The 24,578-nt window shown below is 32.6% G+C and overlaps 3 protein-coding genes across 3 annotated transcripts; 2 read left to right on the top strand and 1 right to left on the bottom strand.

Moving 5' to 3' along the window:
- Window positions 1–34: 34 nt before the first annotated feature.
- On the bottom strand, window positions 35–7,219 carry LOC113397785 (chymotrypsin-like elastase family member 2A). The gene is made up of 8 exons (XM_064218591.1): window positions 7,072–7,219; window positions 5,824–6,095; window positions 4,350–4,529; window positions 3,523–3,754; window positions 1,980–2,089; window positions 1,029–1,196; window positions 438–594; window positions 35–264 (listed from the first exon to the last, which is right to left on the bottom strand). The coding sequence occupies exons 2-8, from the start codon at window positions 6,076–6,078 to the stop codon at window positions 50–52; spliced, it is 1,317 nt and encodes a 438-aa protein (XP_064074661.1). The 5' UTR covers window positions 6,079–6,095; window positions 7,072–7,219; the 3' UTR covers window positions 35–49.
- Window positions 7,220–14,055: 6,836 nt separating this feature from the next.
- Window positions 14,056–15,201, top strand: LOC113397786 (uncharacterized). The gene is made up of 3 exons (XM_026636246.2): window positions 14,056–14,353; window positions 14,486–14,656; window positions 15,010–15,201. The coding sequence occupies exons 1-3, from the start codon at window positions 14,105–14,107 to the stop codon at window positions 15,052–15,054; spliced, it is 465 nt and encodes a 154-aa protein (XP_026492031.2). The 5' UTR covers window positions 14,056–14,104; the 3' UTR covers window positions 15,055–15,201.
- A 1,951-nt stretch (window positions 15,202–17,152) lies between these two features.
- On the top strand, window positions 17,153–22,272 carry LOC113397784 (chymotrypsin-like elastase family member 2A). Its single transcript, XM_026636243.2, has 7 exons — window positions 17,153–17,459; window positions 18,211–18,387; window positions 18,822–19,035; window positions 19,569–19,678; window positions 21,037–21,216; window positions 21,434–21,590; window positions 22,025–22,272. The coding sequence occupies exons 1-7, from the start codon at window positions 17,199–17,201 to the stop codon at window positions 22,255–22,257; spliced, it is 1,332 nt and encodes a 443-aa protein (XP_026492028.2). The 5' UTR covers window positions 17,153–17,198; the 3' UTR covers window positions 22,258–22,272.
- The last annotated feature ends 2,306 nt before the right edge of the window (window positions 22,273–24,578 follow it).

Raw genomic sequence — 24,578 nt, forward strand, 5'->3', positions numbered from 1 at the left:
ATTTAAAATATACTTCCATAATCATATTAATTGATTCATGACTTAATATTTAGTTATATTTATTGATCCAATGTATGTATTTTCCCACGTCAGTAAACACTACATAATATTCTGGATCGCATATCGCCACGTCGGTCCTTGACACGGTGAGTGAGACGATGCCTCGAACGAACCAGGCTCCGATCGTTTTGTTTTTATCCTTTGCTACATCTGGTACAAATACTTGGAAAGCGCTCCCACTATCTCCATTACACGCAGATGTTCCTGTAAATTCAATTTATATATAGTTAATAGCCCCAAATAAGACAGAATGAGGAATATAAATAGGAATGAACGATGGAATGAATGGAAGACTCAAATAGTCTTCGCATTTAAAATTGGGGATCTTCAAAAGTGTTTATGCTTATTAATATTTTTTTATAGAAGTCTAGACTTACCGTTTCTATAACCGGCACAGAATTTATTTTCGTTGAGGACGGTTGCGTAGAAGAGAGGATTACTCTTTATGCAGGTATTCTCTGATACAATCGGCATTGAAGCTTGATTTAGCTGATGTGACAAAGAATCATTGATATCGAATCCCCATCCCACGATCTATAAAAATACATAACGTCATTTATTAAATCTTTTGCACGAATCTTCAAACGCTAGTTCTGGTGGAAGCGTATAAAAGGCAAAAATATTTTTATTGGCCCAAGCACACATATTGTTTTGTAAAATATAAACTTTAAGCCCCGAACATTATTTTTTTCGAAAAACCAAAACTATTCTCTGAGTACTAACATTTCTATTCGTTTCAGAAATTATTTTAAATGAGGGTTATAGTCATAGGCTTATAGGGTTATTCTTATAGTCGAGCTTATAATAAATTATCAATTATAAAAAAACAAATTTTTTAAAAAACTTCCACGACGATCTGAAGAACTAGTCGATTTGGGCTTTGAAACTAGGGAGCATTGCAGGATAACAACCTTATAATAAAGCTTCACCGATCGTCCAAAATGTCAATAAAATTAAAATATACTTACAGTACCTAAAACTTCATTAGTCGGTAATTTTTCAATAGCTTTGTCGTACCATAAGCAGGCTGGTTGGACGTAATCAGTAAAAACAGCTTCTGTTTTCAATTTAATCAAAGCAATGTCGTGGTCGAGATGCCTGTAGTCAAACTTATCATGCAGGATTATCTGATGAACCTGATAGTACGAAATCATGAAAAACGCTTTAATTTAATGGTAATAATAAGAAGAAGAGCCGAGATGGCCCAGTGGTTAGAACGCGTGCATCTTAACCGATGATTTCGGGTACAAACCCAGGCAGGCACCACTGAATTTACATGTGCTTAATTTGTTTATAATTCATCTCGTGCTCGGCGGTGAAGGAAAACATCGTGAGGAAACCTACATGTGTCTAATTTCAACGAAATTCTGCCACATGTGTATTCCACCAACCCGCATTGGAGCAGCGTGGTGGAATATGCTCCATACCTTCTCCTCAACGGGAGAGGAGGCCTTAGCCCAGCAGTGGGAAATTTACAGGCTGATTATGTTATTATATTTTAATAAGAAGAGAGAAATTTATATTAATTAATTAAAAGTTCGTGAAGTGAAGGCATAAGAGTGTCGTCATCATATCGTTTGCCCTCCCGGTATCGGCCTCGCCTCCAATGCTCTAATAGATATTACACATCATAAAAAACTCATTACCTAATTTTTACCAATACTAAATGAATGGTACTAGTGAGATGACGTCCGACAGAGAAGTATGGAAGAAGAAGACATGCTGCGCCGACCCCGAGTAAAATTGGGATAAGGGCAGGAGGATGATGACTAAATGAATGGTAAAGAAACATTTATTAGCAAAATTTAGCCAGAACAAATTAACTAAAAACATTGCGAGTTAAATGAAATCTTGTATATATTTTCACCCTCGAGTTTGTAGAATAAAAAACCACACTCTATTATCTTACAATAACATACTTCTCTTTCTTGAGTTCCAACATCGCCTCCGATTAAATTGAATTTTCCAAGGACGACGCTCAGTACTTCTGGTAACAGCTTTACGCCTCTCGAAGACGCACAATGTGCAGCTGTAAAGCGTTAAAAGAAAGCGATTAATCTAAGGACATCTTAGTACTTCGAAAATCATAATTTATATATGCATTTCTTAAGTTAACCCTCACAGTGTTTTTAACCTGAGGTTTCGTTAATTTTCATGACGTGGAATTACGATACTACAATTAAAATGATAAAGTAAAATATCGTAATAAATAAGTTTAAAAAACAAAAAAGATGTGTTCTTTGTTTAAATTTAATCTGTTATTAATTGAATGAATAATGAATATTGTGGTAGCATTTACCGATTTCGTTAATACGATTGCGTTTATGTAGATTAAATTAATATCATTATTATATTTTTTATTTATTTCAGCTTAGAGAGACACGAGAAATTGACACAAGACCATAATGCAAAACACTATAAAAAAGACAAATAATAATTTTATATTCTACTGAACTTTTAGATGACAATATATCTTTTTTATGGCATAGGTTGACGGACGAGCATATGGGCCACTTGATGGTAAGTGGTCACCACCGCCCATAGACAATGGCGTTGTAAGAAATATTAACCATTCCTTACATCACCAATGCGCCACCAAACTTAGGAACTAAGAAGTTGTGTCCCTCGTGCTGCTGAGTCCTGTTATTTGGCAGTATAATATCTGATGAGTGGGTGGTACCTACCCAGACGGGCTTGCACAAAGCCCGACCAAGTAGTTTAAATGCGAAAGCAACACTGTCTGTTACGTTTACTTTGCTTAAAGTGCTGGTCTAATTTAGAATAAATTTGATATGGAGATAGTTTGAGTCCCGAGCATTGGCTACGTTTTTAATTCACCCCCCAAGAAGGTAAAATTGGGGGTGTATTTTTGTGCTAGGTGAAGTTTTATAAATTTTGCGAGTGTAAAACCGCAAAACCAATAAATTATATAAAATTGATGTATATAATAATAACATATACTGGTTCTCACTATTCATGATGCTAAGGTTTTAGCTTAAGTTTTTGGCCACCTGCCTGACACCAACCCTCCTTGGGAATACTATTGTGGTGGTTTACCCACCACCGAGCGGGTAGTCCAAAGAGCAGATGATATGCACTGGGCCTTAAATACACTTAGTCGCCTCTTACAACACCCACGGATAGATTGGGGGAGGTCCTATTCTAATACGGGACCATCATGGAACGTAATGGGCATGTTACGCGGAAGAATGATGACCATGTTGTAAGGAAGGTCTTGAGCATGGACGTGGATGGATATAGAGGAAGGGGACGACCAAAGAAACAATGGGTAAAATGTGTGAAAGATGATATGGCTGGAAATAATGTTACTTGTGAGATGACGTCAGATAGAGAAGTAAGGAAGAAGAAGACATGCTGCGCCAACCCCAAAAAAATTGGGATAAGGGCAGTAGGCTGATGAATTATAATATATACTATCGCTCAATACTGAGCTCTTACTACCTGTCAATACGAAGTGCTCAGAGATCAGGGTGCCACCGCAAATGTATTTTATAGATGAACGGTCGAGTTTATATAAAGCTACATGCCATGGCCAGTCTCCAGGTTTCGTTGGTGCCGCGCTGACAATCAGCTCAGTGTGTTCTATTTTACGTCTTCCACAGTTCGTCATTGGTCCTGTAATTGGACTTTCAGCGTGACCACGGCGACCTTCTATATAATGATCTAAGTATCCCTAGAAATATAATGTTTTGCTATTAATATAGTATTTATGAAAACAGAGAAGTAAATATAAATAATGTTAATTGGGAACATTTGTCCAAGCTGACACTGAAACCGTTATGAATCATTTCTTACAACCGTTAATGCTCTACTGACTATAGGATCTAAAATATCATGACCCTTGTGTTTTTAATTACACAGGATTTATTAATGTGTTCCATGACTATGAGAATAGATGACCTTAAGATTAGGCTACCGATAGACGGATCAAAAAAAATTAAACATTTATAATATGGTTTGTTATCGGTTCCGTCAAATGATGAATGATCTCTGAAGATTACACTTTTTTGTAGGACTGTCACGTAGAATTTTGTTAATGGTCGTAAAAATGTTGAGGTACATAAAAACATTTAAACTCATGAAACGACACAAGCACATTTATCAAAAAATTATAATTTATATTTTAGAAATATTATATCACCTTAGATAGCTTGCACATTAAAAACATTTGAATTTCGTCGGTCGGTCATGGGAATCCACTGACCCGCATTTGAGCTGCGTGGTGGAATTCACTCCAAAACTTCTCATAAATATTACATATTACTTACCACAAGAGGTTTATTGCAGTATTCTTGAGTATTAATATTGACACTTTTAAAGTAAGGAACTGTTCCTTGTCTCAAACCTTTGACAGTAAAACTAATATAATTACTTGGCTTGTAAAAATGTATATCGAATGTATTGCTTTCATATGTACTTGCAGTTATTCTTGCAAAACTCGCATCACGCTGTGAAAAAATATATTATGATATAAGTTACAACCAATCTTCGCTTCGACACCATTTTCCATCCCCCTTTTAACTTTCATAATATTAGATAATTTAACAGCTGTTTAATTTTAATACCTAGTAATTCTAATTTTCTTCAGAATTACTTCCATATCCATTTAAATAACACGTGCGTTTCAGTCGTAGCATTCATTTTATCAATTCAGAATCTTTAATTCTTCAGTAAAATTCCTAGTTTCCATTCATCATTTTTCTTAACTTCAAAGCTATATGTTTAACTTTTAAGAAATAATCTATGTTTCATCACAAGACTCATTTTGCAACAGTTGATTTTAAAAATAATTTTGTCACAGTGTCCCGAATACTCTTTACTAAATCAGATCTTTCTATTTTCAATGAATGGTGAGCGGAAAACGGTATAAATTGGCGCGCAAGAGACGTGACATATGTTCCAAAATGTATTAATAATGACTTAATTGTATGAAAGTGAAAGACTTAACTCTTACGCATATATTAAATACTAAAGCACATAGAACACACCACACAAAAAAAACTAACAGGTTCTTAACAGTTTTTACATTTAAAATTTTCGTACCAATATGTAGTGTCCTATTTATTGAATAAAGGCAGCCAATGTTTTGCTTGTAACAACTTTTAGGGCAAGTAATCCTGATTAACATAAAATTCACACCTCTAACGTCTAGCATTATTATTTTGGTACACCTCAAACACACAGCCCAAGGTAAAGTTGTAATGTCACAAAAGATTGCGACCTGTTCAGCTTCATTTATTTAAATAAACATTATGTTGAACTTTATTGTGAAAAAATACATGAATACCAACTTCAATAGCAATATTATCACACAAACGTTTTAATCAAAACTCACTTTTAAGTTTTCTTGTAATCACGCCCAAAATAGTGACACAAGTCGGATATATCAGTCACCATAAATAAAATGGAATAATATTTTATAATTAATTATTGATAAATTGGAGAAATAAGGGTAAGTTAACATGTAAATAAAAATCCACGATACATTTTAAATCAAGGAACTTTCATCACAACCGCTCTGTGGAACCAGCTTTCGCCGGCTGTTTTTCTGAACCGATACGACTTGGGAACCTTCAAGAGTAGGACGTACTCCTTCCTTAAAGACTGGCAACGCATCTGCAAGCCCCCCGGTGTTGCAGACGTCTATGAGCGGTGGTAGTCACTTGCCATCAGGTGAGCCTCCTGCTCTTTTACCACCTATCACATAATAAAAAAAAAAATGAACAGAAATGGTGAATTTACCAATGTAACGCTCGCTTCTGTGTCAAATTTTAATACTATTTTGCTGTATGTGGGAAATTCCTTCCTTATATTGACAAAGTAAGTATTTTCCTCTTCTGGAGACAGTCCTGGTTCATAAGAAGAATTTATATCTGTCGAATCCTTACAGGGATAAGCAGCTAGTAGTGGATTACCAATTAACGCCCATCTTGTATTATTATCACCAATTACATTTACTAAAAGTGTTATAAAGACGTAAAGGAATTTCGCATCCATATTTATGATTCCAGAGTCTGAAAAATACAATTAAAACATATTATATTCTTTTATATATACTTTTGTCATTAATAATAATAAGGTTATTATCTTCCTCACTTTTCGGGTTTTGGAACCATATAGAATTAACTTCCTAAGTCTTATTAGCTATGAGTAGGTATAGCGTGACCTAGGCCTTCTCCTAGGCTTTAGCCACCTGTCAAAGAATCATTAAGGTATAAATTTAAAGATATCAAGATATTAACTATTGCTTCTCAATATATATTCTGTAATGTTTTGTATGTACGGAAAAATATTAATGATTTTATGAGAAAATTTGATTCTTATAGCATTGGTACAAGGAACAAACACAAACTTGTACCTTGTACTTGTAAACAGGAGTACCTGTTACTCGACTGCATAGAGTCAGTAACTCTTTTGTGGGGCAACGTATATGGTTCTACAACAGGATCCCAGAAAGCGTTCAAAATGCTTCTGTTGCCAGGTTACTATACAGTTAGTGAGTTTATGATTGATAGCACACCTTGGGAATGAAACGATCGCCTCCTGGTTATTTCTATTCATATTCAATGTATGTATTTAATTAGATTGACAAAAAAAAAGACCCGCTGAGTTTCTTTCGCCGGTTCTTCTCAGGTCAGGCTGTTTCCTTTTCCGAACCGGTGGTAGTGTTTAATTTGACTATCAATAAGTAAGTGTAATGCTTCTATATTGAATAAAGGAATTTGAGTTTGACTTTGAGTTTGTCTATACCTAGTAATACGACAATAAAACACTATTTAGCATCAAATAAAACATTACAGTGTTTGTAATTTTATTTAGTTATTTAAGACAGTTTCTCGAATTATCTTTGATGATTACTCAACAAAGAGCGACATAGTATTTAGATGTACATTTAGTAAATATTATTGATTCCACATTAATTCGTATTAAAGCCTACTTTGGTTTGATTGTTTATAGTAATTCTAATATTTGTGTTAACGAAACCCTTACCTTTGTCATATAAATGTTGATTTTCTTTAAAAATATTCACAAAAGCACAATATTCGAAATGTTTTTCCGTATACGTTAGCAGTGCATGAGATAACCCGTTGCCTCCGTGATCGTGGCTCAACTAGCTTCGTGTTTTAGGTATTAAAATCCGCCGCATTCATGACTTTATAAAACTATAATCATACTATAAAACTGTAGCCAAGCCAATGACGTTTAATAAATATAAAATATATATATATGATTATAGAACATTCTAAATTATAGACAACACAAGAATAATATTAAATTTATCTAAGAATTACATTAACGTAACATACATTAACAACCTGTAAATTTCTCACTGCTGGGCTGAGGCTTCTTCTTCCTTTGAGGAGAAGGTTTTAAGGATATTACACCACGCTGCTCCAATGCGGGTTGGTGGAATACACATGTGGCAGAATTTCGTTGAAATTAGACACATGCAGGTTTCCTCACGATGTTTTCCTTCATCGCCAAGCCGCTGAATTTTCACACAAGACGAATGTATCAACATAGTTTAATTAAAAAATTCGAAAACTAGATATTATTTTTTTTTATTTTAATATTATACAGAACGCAATTGGTAAAAAAAATTTAAGTAATCAAGTAAAGTTAAAGATTTACACATATATCACGATAGCCCTCAGTTCGATCGAAAAATATAGATTTTTATTTGTGTTTATTACTAATTTATGGTTATCTTATCTTATTGTTTTTATTAATTATAAATAATAATTGAAAATTATATAATAGTTAAAAAAAAATATTTTAATTCTTATCTCTAATCATTGATTATGTTTAATTTATATTTTTAATACATATTGTGCAACGTGGAAGTGCATGGCGAGACTCCCTGTAAACAGTAGAACATCTGCCAACATAATTTTGAAATGTATTTTATTTATTTTGATGTGATATTGCTTCTTAGAGAGGAAAGTATTCGTTTTTCAAAGAATAAGTTTTCAATTGGTGATTGGGCTTTGTGTATGCCCGCCTGTGTAAGTAGCACCCACTCAACAGATATTCTAGCTTAAAGGCCGAAGATAATATCTTAGCTTCAATATTCATGTTATTTTTGACTCTGGGAGAGTCAAGTTTCGTAATTATTAATTATTCACGTAATTTGAATTTAAATAATTTAGTTGAGGCACTGACAAAGTGAATGTAATAAAAGGAACTTATTGAATGTTCTTTCAAACAACCTTTGCCTACAATTGTGAATTCCAACAGACGCCCAAACATTAAACGTGAGAAATGTGCTTAAATTAACTATCTCAGAAGTCAGCCGTATAATATAGCTAGTCTATAGTTCACCTTGACAAATTAAGGTCATAGTCTTTAATTAATATATCTTCTCTAGCTATTGGAATTCAGTATCACCATATGTGTGATCATTAAAACCGGTTTTTGCCTTTAAGTTATCATACACGAGTTGTTTTATGCAATTGCATCGTATGTTCCTTTTAAAACTGGTTTTATATTTTTGACTGTTATAGCTTACATTAGTATCAACTGCAGGTTTTTTAGATTATTTATTTAATACTTATTTTATACACCACAAATAAAACAGATACACTGAAAATGGCAATAGAGTACTTTTATTTGGTGGTATGGTTTGAAGGGTGAGTGGACCAGTGTAACTACAGGCATAAGGGATACCAGATAAATATCACAACTATGTTCTGGAATTGTCTAGTGGAATACGCTGCGTATTTTCTCCCTAAGAAAAGATGATGGAGGAGGATAAGGGATGCCCTTAGCCAGCAGGAAGGCCTTTATAAGCAGATACCTGTCACCATTAAAATAATGGCAAAAAAAAACAGTGGATGTAATTCGATACACTGTGATCATTAACAGACAGACGGACGACTGACTCTTACTCAGTTGGTTCTTGGAGTCAAATAAAGAGTGATTTTATCTGAAAATTATATCTCGATAATATTCTTTAAACTTCTAATTGTACTTAAATAACTACCAGTTGACAATCAGAACATTTGTAAAATCATTAGCAAGTTTTCGCGTCAGAGTACTTACTGTTCCGACCTCACATAGATGGAATTAAGTCAATTGAACGACCATGGTGAGATATTTTTTAAATTGTTAAGTTTTATAAAAATGTCATCATATTAGCTTCATAAAGGTATCACTTCACTAAGCTATATCTTTAAATATTATAATTTTCTTTGACTGTTTATTTATTATTATTATTTAATATTTAAATATATAAATAAAAATCTAAAAAAAAAGACATTTAAGATTAATTTTCAGGTTTATAGTATACTAATTTCAATCTTTTATTATTGACATATATTATAAAGACATTCAGAAGATTGATCTAGTAGCTTTTAATTTTTAAAGCGCAAGTAGGTTTACGATTGTCTGTTTAAATATGAAAAAAAAAATCATAATTATTTCAACATTGCAAAGACGAATTAAAACAAATTACAATACCACATAAAAATATCGACATAAATAAGGTTTATTTTGAAGACTTAATGATACAATAAATGATTGTAATGTTATGTAGTTTTGTTATTGAAAAATAATTAAGATTTAATTTATACATCAATAATTTGACAATGTACATTAATAAGATCAAAATTCTACTTGAGGTTAGGTTGTAATTGTGTCGTGGGATAGTAATGTATACGCTTTTATAACAAATACTAGCTGTTGCCCGCGGCTTTGCTCGCGTGGAAATTGATTATATTACAGAGTAATTTAAAATATTACGTTAATTTAAGACCTCATTTGTGGTTCGACTTTCGTGGGCTAGATTGCTTACAAAGCTCACTCTCGAACAGGCTATTTAGAACTGTCTATGCGAAAAACAGTCTTCTCTGACTCCGACCATTTTAGGATTGTCATGGTGAAGCATACTTTAAGCGCTAACTGTACTCTCTTGAAATTTAAGGGGTATTCTGGTGGTATCAAAGATATTCTTGGAATATACACTATTTCTCCTTTAGTACATCCAGTGATAACTGGAACCTATGACATTACGATAGAGAACCCTTACTATTAGTCTGGTGCCGTTGCATAATTTTTGAGGTCTTAAATTCTTCAGTAACATTATTGGCGCGCCAATCTCCTCGCCTACATTTGTTATGTTAAAAAATGACGGGCTTCAAGGCTAACCTATTTCAATCCTTAGGGCTAGAATATCCTGAAACGCTTAAATTCATATCTACTAATTTCTCATCAGTAGCCCAAAAATAAAGATTAATGCTTACAACTTCAAAAATGACGGACTTCCAGACTAACCTCTATACGAAATTTCAGCCCTTTTTTTTGTTTTACGAGGAGGAAATGCATTTACGCATGCCGCCCGGTCGGGGGACCGGGACGGGTATGTGGGACTCAACTGGGATCTAATGCCCCGTGCCACGCTAATGCTAATGCCCTGTCCTACCCACTAAAACCATCCTCGGGTTTCCACCATGCCGCCGAGTGGTGAGGCCACGGGATCGCCAAGGGCACGCATCCGTGACCGTACCAGCTGCAGCCGCCGTAAGGCGGCTGAATATTTCCTCTTCATCCACGTGGGAATGTGGCGAACTCCCCCGAGTCCGCCACTTGAGGCTGGGCGTCAACGAAGCTGACGCCCTGCGGCGAATAAGATGGTAGGCTCCGCCGCTGACCACCGGTGTAAAACACCTGGGAGGCCCGAGTAGCGAGCCCTCCAACTCCCTCCTAGCCAAAGAGGCCAGTCACATGGTCCGCCCTGACGCCGATCAGGGACGTACGAGGAGCAGCCCCGCGGCATCCCTCCCGCCAGTCTTAGCCGTGGCCGACGAGCAAGCTCAAGCCGTGCCCGTTGCCCAGGGTAGATCACGAGGAGGTGACTGACATGTACCCCAAAAATTTCAACCCCTATTTCAACCGTTAAATACGTTTCTAACGTTCAACCCCTATTTCACCCCCTTAGGGGTTGAATTTCCAAAATTCCTTTCTTAGCGGGTGTCTACTCAATAAAACAATCCTACTCACCAAATTTCAAGGCCCTAACTTTAATAGTTTACGCTCAGCGATGATGAATCATAGTCAGGACTTGTTATTTTATATATATAGATAGATTATATGACCAAAAATAAGTATTGGCATAGAATTTTATAATATGTACAAATATCACGTTTTTTAACGTTTGTCGATGGATATTTGACCATCATAGGCACTTGACTTTTAATATAGGTATTAAGTTGATTTGGTTTAACCAATTTTTGCTTTTTGCAGTACCAATGTCTATGGATAAAGGATTATTAAGATGAGGAAATTGATCATTTATATTCGCGCAAGCTTTGCAAATATAAATAAAAAAGCTATATTGGAAGCTGGTATCTCTTCTAAAATTAATATTCAATCCGTTTTTGTTGCTATAACAGATATACAAGCCTCAAACACAAGTGTTATAAAGGTCAAGGTAAAATTCATTTTTTATAATATCTCAAAATTTATTCAAAGTAAATATAAATCGTACTCGGCGGCGAAGGAAAACTTCGCAAATAATCGCTGGATTAAAATGCTAGATGAAACATTAAGAAAGTAATATCAATAAATAAGCAAGACAAAAAGTCCAAAAATTGCTCCTTGTGGGACGCCTATATTACATTTAAAGTCCCCACGGGCTTATTCTTGGTACTACAAAGAGTTCTTTGAATTTAATAGATTAGATAAAGAATATAAGGTCGAGCACACACTATCTAATTCATCATAGTGGCATATTTTCATGACTAGATTTTCATGTTTAACACATTCTGGATAAGTCGCAGAATATCCCTAAGGTATAATGGTCCTCCCAAACTTCATAGATAACGCAATCGATACCATGATTTTATTTGGCCGTCGAGCGAATCTTTATGACCCTGTATCTTTTACTATCAAGAAAAAAATGTCTGTCAAACTGAGAATAAGAATGAAATTTATCTGTTTTTATTTTTTATTTAAGCATCTGTGTAAATAAGTTTTTGGTATGGAAATAAAGAATATATATGTATATAAGTTAAATATAAATAGCTATATACTTATTTAAATATATTATAACTTATATAAATAAGTAGCTAAAGCACTTGTGTTATGGAAAATCAGAAGTAACGATGGTACCACAAACACCCAGATTCAAGACAATATAGAAAATTAATGAACTTTTTCTACATCGACTCGGCCGAGAATTGAAAGTTTATAAAATGGATGTTTTCTTTTACGATACATTAATATTACATTAACAGCCTGCTCCAATGCGGTTTGGTGGATACACATGTGGCAGAGTTTCGTTGAAATTAGACACATGCAGGTTTCCTCACGATGTTTTCCTTCACCGCCGAGCACGAGATGTATTATAAACACAAATTAAGCAAATGAAAATGTAGTGGTGCTTGCCTGGGTTTGAACCCACAATCATCGGTTAAGATGCACGCGTTCTAACCACTGGGCTATCTCTTTTACGATACATTTTAATGAAATAATACTACCATTTGACTTCAATGATGACAGGAAGGCTGGTTCATTAACCAGAGGATCGGAATTGTGAACATTCCACGCCATGCCATTTACAGCCTGATGGTAATTGGTCTTCAACATCCGTTATATTGTAAGGAATATGAACTACCTGAGCTGAGATATCACGTCCTATATCTGTCACAGTGGCCTAACAACTATACAATGTATTGCTGTTTGGGGAAAGAATAATTTGTAATAAATGGGTGTTAGTTACCCAAAGAGATTAGCAACATTTCAATATGGAATTCGGCGATTTACAGTTCCTAGTACACAATGTTACTTACACTTTGAGACTTTTGACTGTATTTTTTCTTAAAAAAGGAATATTTTATTAGTTTATGTGTATATAAGTAAACTTTTATTTAATATAACATTGGTTACGACCCTTCACAAGTTTTGTTAAAAAAAGTGTTAGATTACAAAGTTTTTATTTTACACACGATTTTAACTGCCTCTGTATATAACATAATATTTCTTGATTATAAAGAACCCAGTGGATATTTTCCGTATAAGCTTGCTCTTTGAATTAAATACGATTACCATGACTCTTTTCAATTTTGTCCATCACCCCCAGGCTTGTGATGTAAAAATTCCTACCTGAAAGAAGATAAACATAGTATCTCAGGTAAAAAAGCAGGACAAGAATTGATCCTTGTGGGACCCCATATTATATAAGGTTCCAGTGAATTTTTTTCGCCTTCTACACTGACTTTTTCAATTAAATATGAGTACCACGTGACTCTAAATGAGAAATAATAAAAAAATGCAGTATGCTATTGGCTTCCAACAGTCTCAGCCATCAATAGGGACAATTATTGACGATGTTGACGTATTGTTGAACATTAATGCAGGCTTTTTTTTACAAGTATACTTGATATATAAATGAAAACTTTTTTGGATCTTTATAATGCTGTCGTAGCAATCCTTTTAAAATCTTACGAAAATACACAGACACCCTATGTGTCTATTGTTTAAATAAAAAACGAAGATTTCAGCCTACGATTTTGTGAAAAAAATTGATCGTATATAATGATTCTCAAATAAGAAGTGACTGCATACTATACTTGCTAGTTACCAAACACATCATTGCTTCAAGGAAAAAAACCATTACATAATTTATGTAAAAAACAAAGCAAATACTTTGATCAAAAACTGTTAGTAGAGCAAATATTATAATTAATTTTCATATATAGACGGAATAGTGAGTGCTCATCTCTCAGTAACGCAGTCTACATCACACGGTACGGTGTTCTTAACATACAATATACCTATTTCACATAGTTAACCTTTGATTGATTATCTCATTGTTTAGGCAAAGTAGTTTTTCGAGTATTGAATTAAAATAAAAAATAAAGATATTTTTTTTATTACTTCATTATAAAACTTGTAATGTAATTATTATTATAGAATCAATGTATCATGTATAAATAATTATAAATTGTTTTTAAATATTTTTCTTGATGCTTGCAGGTTGGTGGTGTTTTAAAGATTTCGTTGGATCAATATTTCAATAGTTAAAATGATGAAATGGATGATACTGACTTTAGTCGTTTTTATTGTAAACGCAAAGTGTGATCATTCCGAGGTAGTTTCAGGAAATCCACTTATCCATGTTCATCCTTGTATTGGATCAGATCATATCGTAGTGTCATATGAACCAGGTCTGGCACCAGAAGACGAGAACCAATATGGAGTTTACATTACTCATAATTTTAGAACTCAATCGAGGATTGAAATAACACTTGACGCATATGCAAATGTTACTCTGGTAAGGAAAATGTTTTTCTAAACACTGTTTTATGTACAATTATTTGTGTCAGCGTTAAAAATATGTATATATTATTACAAAACGATATTAATTGGATTTTTTTATTTTTATCACAATGAAAATTATTTTCAGAATGACAAGGATTATGCAAGAGTTTTCAGGAATGACGAAAACTACCAAATTCGTTTTTTCAAAGATCACGATGATATCGGTTTTAGGATTGTAGGAATACCATTTTCCAAAGTACCTTACATTACGAGCATGAATATAAACGATCACGAATTCTGCAGTCAACCATTACATGTAAGATAAATTGTATTTATTTCTTAATTTATAATAACAAAACTTACGTACAAATAGGACAATTGTTGGAAATTTTGTACATAGCAAGGTCATTATATATATAAATGTATATATATATATATATATATATATATATATATATATATATATATATATATATATATATATATATTTATATAATTATATATTATTATAAAATATAAAACAAATTACGTAATACAATTAATAAATTAATAAATAAATTCATTGATACTTGATACTTCGTTACAGTCTTGATACGAAGTAATAACTTATAAGTAATTTATGATTTGTATTACGTAATAATTTTATTGTAAATTCTTTCTTTATTCTAGGGTTACCTGGACGAGTACATATTAGGTTACAAGGATCATGCATAGTCTAATTAATTATTCAATGACAACTTCTGGAATCTGCCAACTAAGAGACATTGCACCAATCACTGATGAAGCTTATGTGGAAGTGTCCTTCATTATTCTGACATGTTGTCTTCATTATTTGGTTGAAATATAAATTAAAAAAATATATTATCTCATTTATTTCTATATTGTCTTTATCAGGTGTATGGATGATGTTAGGATATTATATTTTTTAGTCCTTCGAGTTGGATACGATAAGGATCAGTTAGGATGACTATTAGAGTGTTTTGGGTAATCCACTTTGCGCAACCCTTTATTTTATCTCAGTCACGGTAAATTATTTGTTTAACTTTGTTAACAAAAAAAATTGTCTGAATTTCCCTCCCAATTTAACCACCTCAAGGACTGAATTATCAAAAGCGATATAACGACTGTCTTTTACTTATAAACGCAAGATTAAATTTCCATTAAAAAAGTGATGAAATTTCAGGGCTGATGAATTTTCATGTGACCTTTAGCAACTGACCTTAACTCATTAGCAGAAGCGTCAATAACAAATTCCACATTTCTTTTAGAAATAAGGAATTTCCATAACAAATTCGATCTGCTATTCAATTTTGAAAAAACTTTTACTAATAAAGATGCCTATTTATTTATTTATTTTAGTAGGTCAACCAATAGAAGACACAATATCATATATTAAAATTGAAACTCTAAAAATTCTGCTATTTACCATTTTAAAGGATAAAAAATTGTTATTGTGTGTTATCCCTAAGAGATAGGTCCTATCCATCACGGCCTTTTTTGTTGACCTTTTAAGGCGTACAAAAATGTTAGATTATTTTGATCTATCTCGTAGGGTTCAGCCAGCGTTTGCAATGTAAGCGCAAATAAAGTGTTTATTTACAACATAACTTTAGAAACCTCTAAAATTATAAGCGTTTATTTACTATATTGTGCATGTATTATACATATAAACCTCTATCTTTTAAAAAAAAACGTATCAAAATCCGTTGTGTAATTTTAAAGATCTAAGCATACATAGGGACAGACAACGGTAAGCGACTTTGTTTTATACTATGTAATGATTCAAATGTTCAAATATTCACCTCGTTAGACTCACCGATTCAGGCTGTTTGTCAATCAGTCATTTTAATTTTTTTTAGTAAGTAAATTGTTGCCCTGAATAGACGGGGTTCAATTCAAAAATATCGTTTAGAAATTACATTTGAAATTGAGAGTTTTTAATAAAAGAAGTGATGCATTGTATTATATTTAGATATATTTACTACGGAAGTTATTTAAAGCGTTACGTATGTACTAGTGGACTATTTTATTAAATTATATTCTTTTACCTTGAATTCGTGGTAAATTGTTTGGTGGTAAAATATCTGTTAAGTTGTTATTACCCATCATGTTGCATCAAGTATCGCCAACATCCATTCTCAATCAATCTTTATCGATTTAGCTAGTGGTTTATAAGCCATAACTTAAAAATACTTTAGGTAAGTTAATATTTAAATTGGGATATTAGTGGATGTCAGAAGAATGATTTATATTGCAGTGTTTTCAGTTCAACGGAAATAGTTGCCCTAATACTTAACCTACCATTAAAGTAAACGAAGTGGAAGAGAATATTTGATGCAGATCAATGACGTAAAATGCCTAAATATACCAAAATTTTATTTTTAAATGTTACTTTTTTTCGATTATCATTGGATTACTCCATTTTCCCACTTATTATACTGCTTATAGAAAAATATGCATTAACGTAATTTGATATAAAAAATCATTTGTCAGCCTAAAATGCCTCATACTATTTGATTTTTTTTTAAAACAAAAGCACAAATTTTCAGTAGGAAAACTTTTTTATTTATGTTATCAGCTAAACATTACATTTTTTTATAATTTTTTTCATCCACTGTAACAAAAATCCGAGTTTTGTATGATTTTGACGCTTTAAGCACTCCAGTATATTACGTTTATATATTTTATCGTATCCAATATGTTCGTAGCCTAACGTATTTTACACAGCTTCGGGTATTGTGGTTATTGGTTAATCGTTCAATTTTAATTGAGACGTGTAAACATATCCAACGTTTAGTAATAAAATATATTTTTAATATTAAAAATTATTACCAATTAGTTTAATTTGATTAAAAAATATGATTAAACTAGTATGTGTTTTAATATTTCTTCTATTGAAAGTGGAAGCCGAGGAAAGTAAGTTCGATCCAGTTGGGAGTCCCTTGCTCGTTGAATATCCTTGTCAGGATTCCAAGGACATTGTCACTTGGTTTGACCCTGGCTTGCCACCGAGGGAAAAAAATAGATATTATGTCCTGATGAATAGATATTTTCCAGCAAATTCTGTAATAGAAATGGCCTTTGATTTGGATGTGAATATTATGCATAGACACGAGAAAGTAAGTTTTATTTTTTCATCTTATATTTTGATGTTGCATTAACTGAAAAATTCTAAGCCAATACATGTTCATAAAGCCTATCTAAAGACGCAGCTCGTTTCAGAGAATGTTATCTCCTATTCAATACTTGCTTTAAATTTAATTCAACAGTGTGACACGACGATTCAAAAGTGCCTTTATGTTTAGAATATTTTGATTTTGATTATTATATACAAAAGTAGATGCGCTTAGTTGTTTTATTTATATTTGACTATTGATCTGGCATGCATGTTTTTGATTTTGGTTTATCATCAAAAAAGTATTATGGAAATATAAGTAAAAATGGCCTAGTTCTAAGAAGCAAGCACATTTAAGTACCTAATATTATGTACTTGTTTGTGCTCACTGGTGAAGAAGAACCTCATGAGGAACCTGCTTTTATCGGATGATTTTCTGCCACACGTATATCTAGCGTGGGGGCAGATTTGTGAATAGGCTTTTTAAGAGTTTTTTAAGTGTAAGGGTATTATGCAAGCCCGTTTGAGTAGGTGCCATCATCATATATTCTACCGCCAAACAGCAGTACTTTAACATAGAAGTGAGTCAGTCTTCAGGCATAAAATAGTTTCCAGGGTTGGTGGACATTGGAAATGTAAGGAATGAATAATACTGCTTAAATCACCAATGGGCGTCCACATCAGGTGGTCTATTTGTCTGACCGCTCAATAAGTTTATCTGTATTCTCAATTGAATTTAATTTTTACAATTTTAGAAGAAAAATGGAACGCTTACTAAAATTTTTGTAGGTAGCAACGAGTCCCTAAAGCTAACTTTTGTTTCCGATCTCATTGGATTTGGATTTATTGTGAAAGGCGTCGTTCCAGGAACAAATCCTTATTTTGATAGTTTAACTATAAACGGTGAAGAAGTCTGCAATCAACCAAATGTGGTAATTTAATCAATTTAATATTCTTCTTAAATTAAAACCAAAAGTATCTTAGATCCTGAAAGCAAAAATGATATTAAACTCTTATTAGAGAAGACATAATATTTTCTAGTGTCCAAAAATTAAATCCGTATTAGATGATGTTAAGTGTTACTTTTCTCAATTTTGGATATCTCATTATTCTTATATAAATTGACTTTCTATACTAAATTTAATTGTATTTTATTTATTATTTGCAATAAATAACAACAACAATTCTTGCTAGTTCTTCTCAATAGAATCTACATTCCGAAACAGTGATATCTTTACATTTAAAATTATCCTGTAAACTGATGATTCAAAAGTGCTTCGCCTATTCTTCTAAAATATATTTTGATTTAATTTCAATTCTAGTTAATTATCTTAATAGTCAAATCTAATATGTAAAATTATATAAGGGATACCTCGAAGGATACATAGCAGAAACATTGGATAAGGGCCCACAGAGGAATTGTGGACATCGGAAGATAGATCACACGGAGTTGATAGTCGAAGGAACTAGTACTAAGCCCGGGGATTGGCCGTGGCACGCGGCAATTTTCAGGCTTAGAAATAAAGTTTTGCAATATATCTGTGGCGGAACATTGATATCTAAAAATTACTTATTATCAGGTATGTAGTTCTTTAATATTAAGTTCTCTTAATATCTTTTTCTTATCAGTAATTAATAATTTTTAGTTTATTATTTTTTATAGACAATATAATAAACCGGTTGGTTCACTGGTAGTAATTAGTGCGTGCCCGCCTGGCACCAACTCTCGGTATCTCGGTTTGAAGGTTGAGTAAATCTACACTCGTCAAAAATATAACATCTTAGTTCCCAAGATTGGTGGCATGTTCGGGATGTAACGGATGGTTAATATTTATTAACGTGTCAATATTTATATGCCAGGTCGCTTATTTTTAATAATAAAAAATACGGCTGGGACTGAAATCACGAAACATAAACTCCATGTATGTGTGTTGTGTTAAGGCATATTAAATATTATGTATTTTTACAATTTATAAATAAAAAAACTTTGATAAAATGCATTCCAATAATAATATCTAAGAAAGAAATGGTTAAAAAAAAACTGGGAACTGGAGTTAATTTGGGGTCATCAGAGCATACAATTTGATAGATGTTTTTCTTATTATTATTTCAGCTGCTCATTGTGTTACTATAAGAGGAGTACCAGTTCGATCGGGTGACCTAAATGTTGTTCTTGGAAAGTATAATCTGATTGGAGGCGATGCTGGAACACAAGAACGAGCGGTATGTACCTAATTTACTAATCTACTTCATCCGCTAAGATCACGAGGGCAGCGTGCACGACCACGTGCTACTGAAAAATACTTATTCTCGTGTTTTGCTTCAAAACCTGAAGGATGACTGAGCGGGTATAAATAGCCAGTCGTATTATGAGAGTTACGAAATAGAGCCACTTGGTTATAGGCTTCGTCATCTAGTCATCAGATATTTCACCGTCAAAAAGCAATACTTATTATTGTTGAATGATTGTTGAAGAATGAGTGGGTCAGTGTACCCAAGGTCGATCGTATATTGACGATGTAAGGGTTGATTAATATTCCTTACAGTGCCAGTATGTATGGACAGTGTTTACTTAACATCGGGTAGCCCGTTTATCTGTCTGCTTGTTTTAAATCAAATAATAGTTGTTGAATAAATTACAATTTATTTTCTTATTTATTATATTCGAAATTTAAATCTTATCGAATTCATTTATTTAAGTTGTCAAATCATTTGAACTATTTAATGTTTAATGGTCTAATGTGAATTAGGAAGACTTTTTTTGACTAAAATGTCCGCCTAACTATGATACTAACTTCTTATACACTATTCCAGTCGAGGAAGGAGTAAATATAAACAAATCTTCTACTTATACCAATATTTAATGCGATTTGCTAGCTTTGTTATTTCACACTAGGACAGTTCCTGATTAATATACCTTTATTTATAATAAAACATAGTTTGTTATTTTGTATTCATCCATCCTATGGTTGAAAATAGTCATAGATACGTCTTGGTTTAATGAGTCATGTTAATTTAATTATGGTATTTTGGTTCTGGTGTGGTTTTCCTTAAATTTGCCAACAATACTTTGTGATAAGACTAATGACATTGTATTCTATTTAGATGAATGTCGGCGTATTGTCTTGGGATTTTTAGGTCTTTATTTATTGTATCATAACTGCCCTGTTGGCTTAGTGGCAATACAGAGACTACAAATCATAAGCTCCGCTTTTTAAATCACAGGTTTAGCTAATAAAGTATATGTTATTGGATTTTTCTGAAAAGAAATTAGCAATCAAAGCGTAAATTTGGTATATAGTAATGGTTATAGTCTCGTGCCTCGTGAAGCTGTAATTCTATTGGTTCTGTACCTCAACTCAGGTCGTAATTGACGGCTTAATGGCCCTGGACTATGAGGAACGAATATTATCCAAGCTAGTCAAGATTGGACAATCTATACTAATATTATAAACGTAAAATTAACTCTGTCTGACAGTTGTTTTTCACGGCTATACGCCCGAACAGATATTAAAAAGAAATTTAGTATGAAGTAAGCTTGAACTCCAAGGAAGGATATTTTTACTATCGTTAATTTTCAGGTTCACAAAGTAATTGTACATGAAAAATTTAACTATATGAATCTAAATAATGACATTTCTCTACTTAAATTTAAATCTGAAGCCATATTTACTGATTATGTACAACCTGCTTGTCTGTGGTTCAGCAACGCTGATAACAACGGAGACGGTCATTTGGAAACAGGACAAATTTTTGGAACAGTAAGTTATGTAAAATGATAATAATAAAGTTGAATAAATAAAGAAGGATTACACTTACATATTGATATAAAATTACTATTTGTTTGGAATTAACTTGACCTTAAGAAAATTATGTATATTAAATTTTATCATAAAAATTCGTCAGATTTCTATTTGAGGACGTCCCATAAAATATATAACGTTAGAAATGCAATGTTACATTTGTTCCATATTTTAGATTGTAGGTTGGGGATATGACAGTAAAGATGCTTTAACGCGCCAGCTGCGTCAAGCGAAGATACCCATGGTGTCAGAAAACACATGCATTAAGAGTCATCCTCTATTTTACGCAAATGTTCTAAATGGCAATAAATTCTGCGCTGGGTATCACAATGGTAACGCGAACATATGCTTATATTTTGATATTTCTTTTTTAGTTATATACATATAAAGTAAAAATAGATTTGCTACACAGAGATCCCTCAGGATTGATTAAAAAATCCCTCTTCGCTTATTAATCGATAAAATAATTGGAAAATCATAAAATAAAAAATGTGACTTATTACGCCCGAAATTCCGCACGAACTGCATTAACGAATATTAACAAATTAAATCTCGCAAGCATCACGTCTCATTCTGATCACATGTGGATTATATATAATAAATACTTTTCTAAATAATTATAGATCATAGTCCAAAAAATGTGACTAAAGATTCTAAGATTAGCGCATTCAAACAAACTACCAGGCCTATTAAAAATAAATACAACCAAGTGACAGTTTCAAAGTCTACTGTCTTGACGCCAAATCTCACTCTCCTTTTGTTATAGGTACATCTGCATGCAATGGTGATAGCGGTAGCGCCTTCCAGGTTTTCGTTGCTGACAAAAATCACGATCGGAATTTAGTCACAACTGGTTCTTGGTACGTCCGTGGTATCGTGTCTGTGACAGTTGCAAGAACAGATCAACCTATATGTGATCCGAAGCATTACGTCGTGTTCACTGATGTGGAAAAATATCGACCATGGATTGATGCATATTTGGAAAACGAAAGAAATTGAAATATTTTTTTTCATTAAGTAATTGTAATTGTTATTAAAATAAATTTTATATACTACATGTTTTGACCGAGCTTCACGGGTCACATGTCAGGGAGGAGGGAAGGTGCTTTTTGTTTCAAGTGTTATGTACAGACACAAGAAATACAACTTGTTAGTTCGAAATAGTGTTGGTGTATTGATGAGGCGTTAGATTGTTAAAATTTCAAAACGTGGTATTGTCTAAAGCCAGTGGTGACCACTTGCTTCTTTCGTTTTTGCTTTCTTCGTCTTTTATAATAATATAAAAAAATAATGAAGAAAAATGAAATGAGAAGAGAAGAATGAAAAGAGAAATGAAGGATAAGATACTTTATAAATCTAATCGATTGGTCCAGAATGTCGCTTTACTAAAAAAAGATTTGAACATTTTTTCTTTATTCATTGACTTTGTTTCTATAAGCTATGTGGAAACCGACTGTCATGGTATGGGCATGTTATGCGGAGGAATGAGGACCATGTTGTGAGGAAGGTTTGAGCATGGATGTGGATGGATAAAGAGGTAGGGGACGACCCAAGAGACGATGGATGGATTGTGTGAAAGACGATATGGTTAGAAAGAATGTTACTAGTGAGATGACGTCCGACAGAGAAGTATGGAAGACGAAGACATGCTGCGCCGACCCCAAGTAAAATTGGGATAAGGGCAGGAGGATGATGAGACAAATGAGGCAGTCAAAACTATAAACTAATATAATATATAAATTATATATTAATCGAATTATGAGTTTTTGTGTGAATACGTAACGAAAATTATAATGAATAAAATTAATAAATAAATAAAAATAATTAAATAAAAATTACTTCTTACAATATTTTTGGTATCATTAATTCCTGTGAATGTATACTAACTTTGTGGTATTGAATTAATAATAATAGTCTTACTCACCAAAAGTAAGAATACCTTTAAATGAATAATAATTAATAAAAAAATCTACATTTGTATAACTCACAAATAATATGTCCGAAGCACCCAAACTTCTCATCGAAAGGCCAATCAGGTGATAGGCGAATACGTGTTCTGTTTTTTCTTATAGTATTATTCTATAAGGTATCTCATTAGGTGACGAGAATAATTAATTCTTTCAATTTTGTAATTATGCACAGAAATGTCTAATTAATATCAACATATTATTGATTAATTCAAACATAAAATAGAACGTAATATTAGCAAGGGAAGGACCGCTGATGCGCTTTATCGAAATTATCGTGCAGCCTTTCTGATCCATGTCGAAGCCAACGCAATAATATTGGTTGGTAATAATCACACATTAGCCGGTAGCCAAGGTATCTGGATGTTTTGCTGCGTGAGAAATACTATGACACATTGTTATGCCAGTATATAATTGGCAGACTTCTTTTTGAATTTATTCTCTATTGCACATCAAAACTCAAATTAAAATGTACATAAGGAAATAGAAATTACATAAGGAACGACGAAACTTGCATGATTTGAGCAGGGGATTGATCATAACAAATTACATAGCTCCGATCCTATATATGCGTATAAAGTGGCACATTAATAAAAACTATCTCTAGTGTATAATATAGGAGAGCTACGAGCAAATCTTTAATATTTCTTCCATTGAAATTCCATTACATAAATGTAATAAATATGTCACAATTAAGCACTTACGGCTTTACCTACAAATTTTGTAAGGGGGTAATTGATTAAATAATACTGTCTTCTTTCTTTGAATACCCTATCCATCATGATAGAAAGAGAGAAAGTGTTTAATTAAGTAACACTAAATAATCTTTATTAGTAAGATCCTTCATCATTTAGTCGTACCTATTGAGTAGATAGTCTGTTAATGCATAAATATTTATTTATATACTTACATAAAAAAATAACATTAAGTCATTAAAAATATACAATTATATTTATAAAATAGAAATAAAACAGAATAAGCTAGATACATTTTAACGATATATCTTTATTAAAAATATTTCTTTATACACTGAAATAAGAACCAACTTAAAAACTCGAGTATGCTTCATTACAAACTTGACGATGTCTACCAATAAAATTACTATCCGGAACCAAAACAAAAAAAACCGTCAAAATCATATTATGTGACGAACATAAAAACGTCTACGAGATAACACAGACGAATTTCTTTAAGGCGGTTAAAATATGTTACAATATTATAGCTTACGTGGACTAGTTTTACAATCATTCGTTTCTTTTCGTTTTAATTAAAAAAAAAAAATCAAAGCAAGTTCAATAATTATTTGGTCGGGCATTGTGCAAGTAAAAATCTACTACTAAATAGCTATACGTA

The sequence above is a fragment of the Vanessa tameamea genome, chromosome 23 (assembly GCF_037043105.1).
Source record: "Vanessa tameamea isolate UH-Manoa-2023 chromosome 23, ilVanTame1 primary haplotype, whole genome shotgun sequence".
NCBI lineage: Eukaryota > Metazoa > Arthropoda > Insecta > Lepidoptera > Nymphalidae > Vanessa > Vanessa tameamea.

Excerpts from the sequence above, each read along its gene's own strand:
- LOC113397785 (XM_064218591.1), bottom strand. The coding sequence starts at position 6,078 with ATGGATGCGAAATTCCTTTACGTCTTTATAACACTTTTAGTAAATGTA. Across the intron at positions 4,530-5,823 it reads CAGAAGCGAGCGTTACATTG|CGTGATGCGAGTTTTGCAAG; the intron begins GTAAATTCACCA and ends ATTTTTTCACAG. Across the intron at positions 2,090-3,522 it reads TGAGCACTTCGTATTGACAG|CTGCACATTGTGCGTCTTCG; the intron begins GTAGTAAGAGCT and ends AACGCTTTACAG.
- LOC113397786 (XM_026636246.2), top strand. The coding sequence starts at position 14,105 with ATGATGAAATGGATGATACTGACTTTAGTCGTTTTTATTGTAAACGCA. Across the intron at positions 14,354-14,485 it reads CATATGCAAATGTTACTCTG|AATGACAAGGATTATGCAAG; the intron begins GTAAGGAAAATG and ends AATTATTTTCAG. Across the intron at positions 14,657-15,009 it reads TCTGCAGTCAACCATTACAT|GGTTACCTGGACGAGTACAT; the intron begins GTAAGATAAATT and ends TCTTTATTCTAG.
- LOC113397784 (XM_026636243.2), top strand. The coding sequence starts at position 17,199 with ATGATTAAACTAGTATGTGTTTTAATATTTCTTCTATTGAAAGTGGAA. Across the intron at positions 17,460-18,210 it reads TTATGCATAGACACGAGAAA|AAGAAAAATGGAACGCTTAC; the intron begins GTAAGTTTTATT and ends TTACAATTTTAG. Across the intron at positions 21,217-21,433 it reads CAGGACAAATTTTTGGAACA|ATTGTAGGTTGGGGATATGA; the intron begins GTAAGTTATGTA and ends TCCATATTTTAG.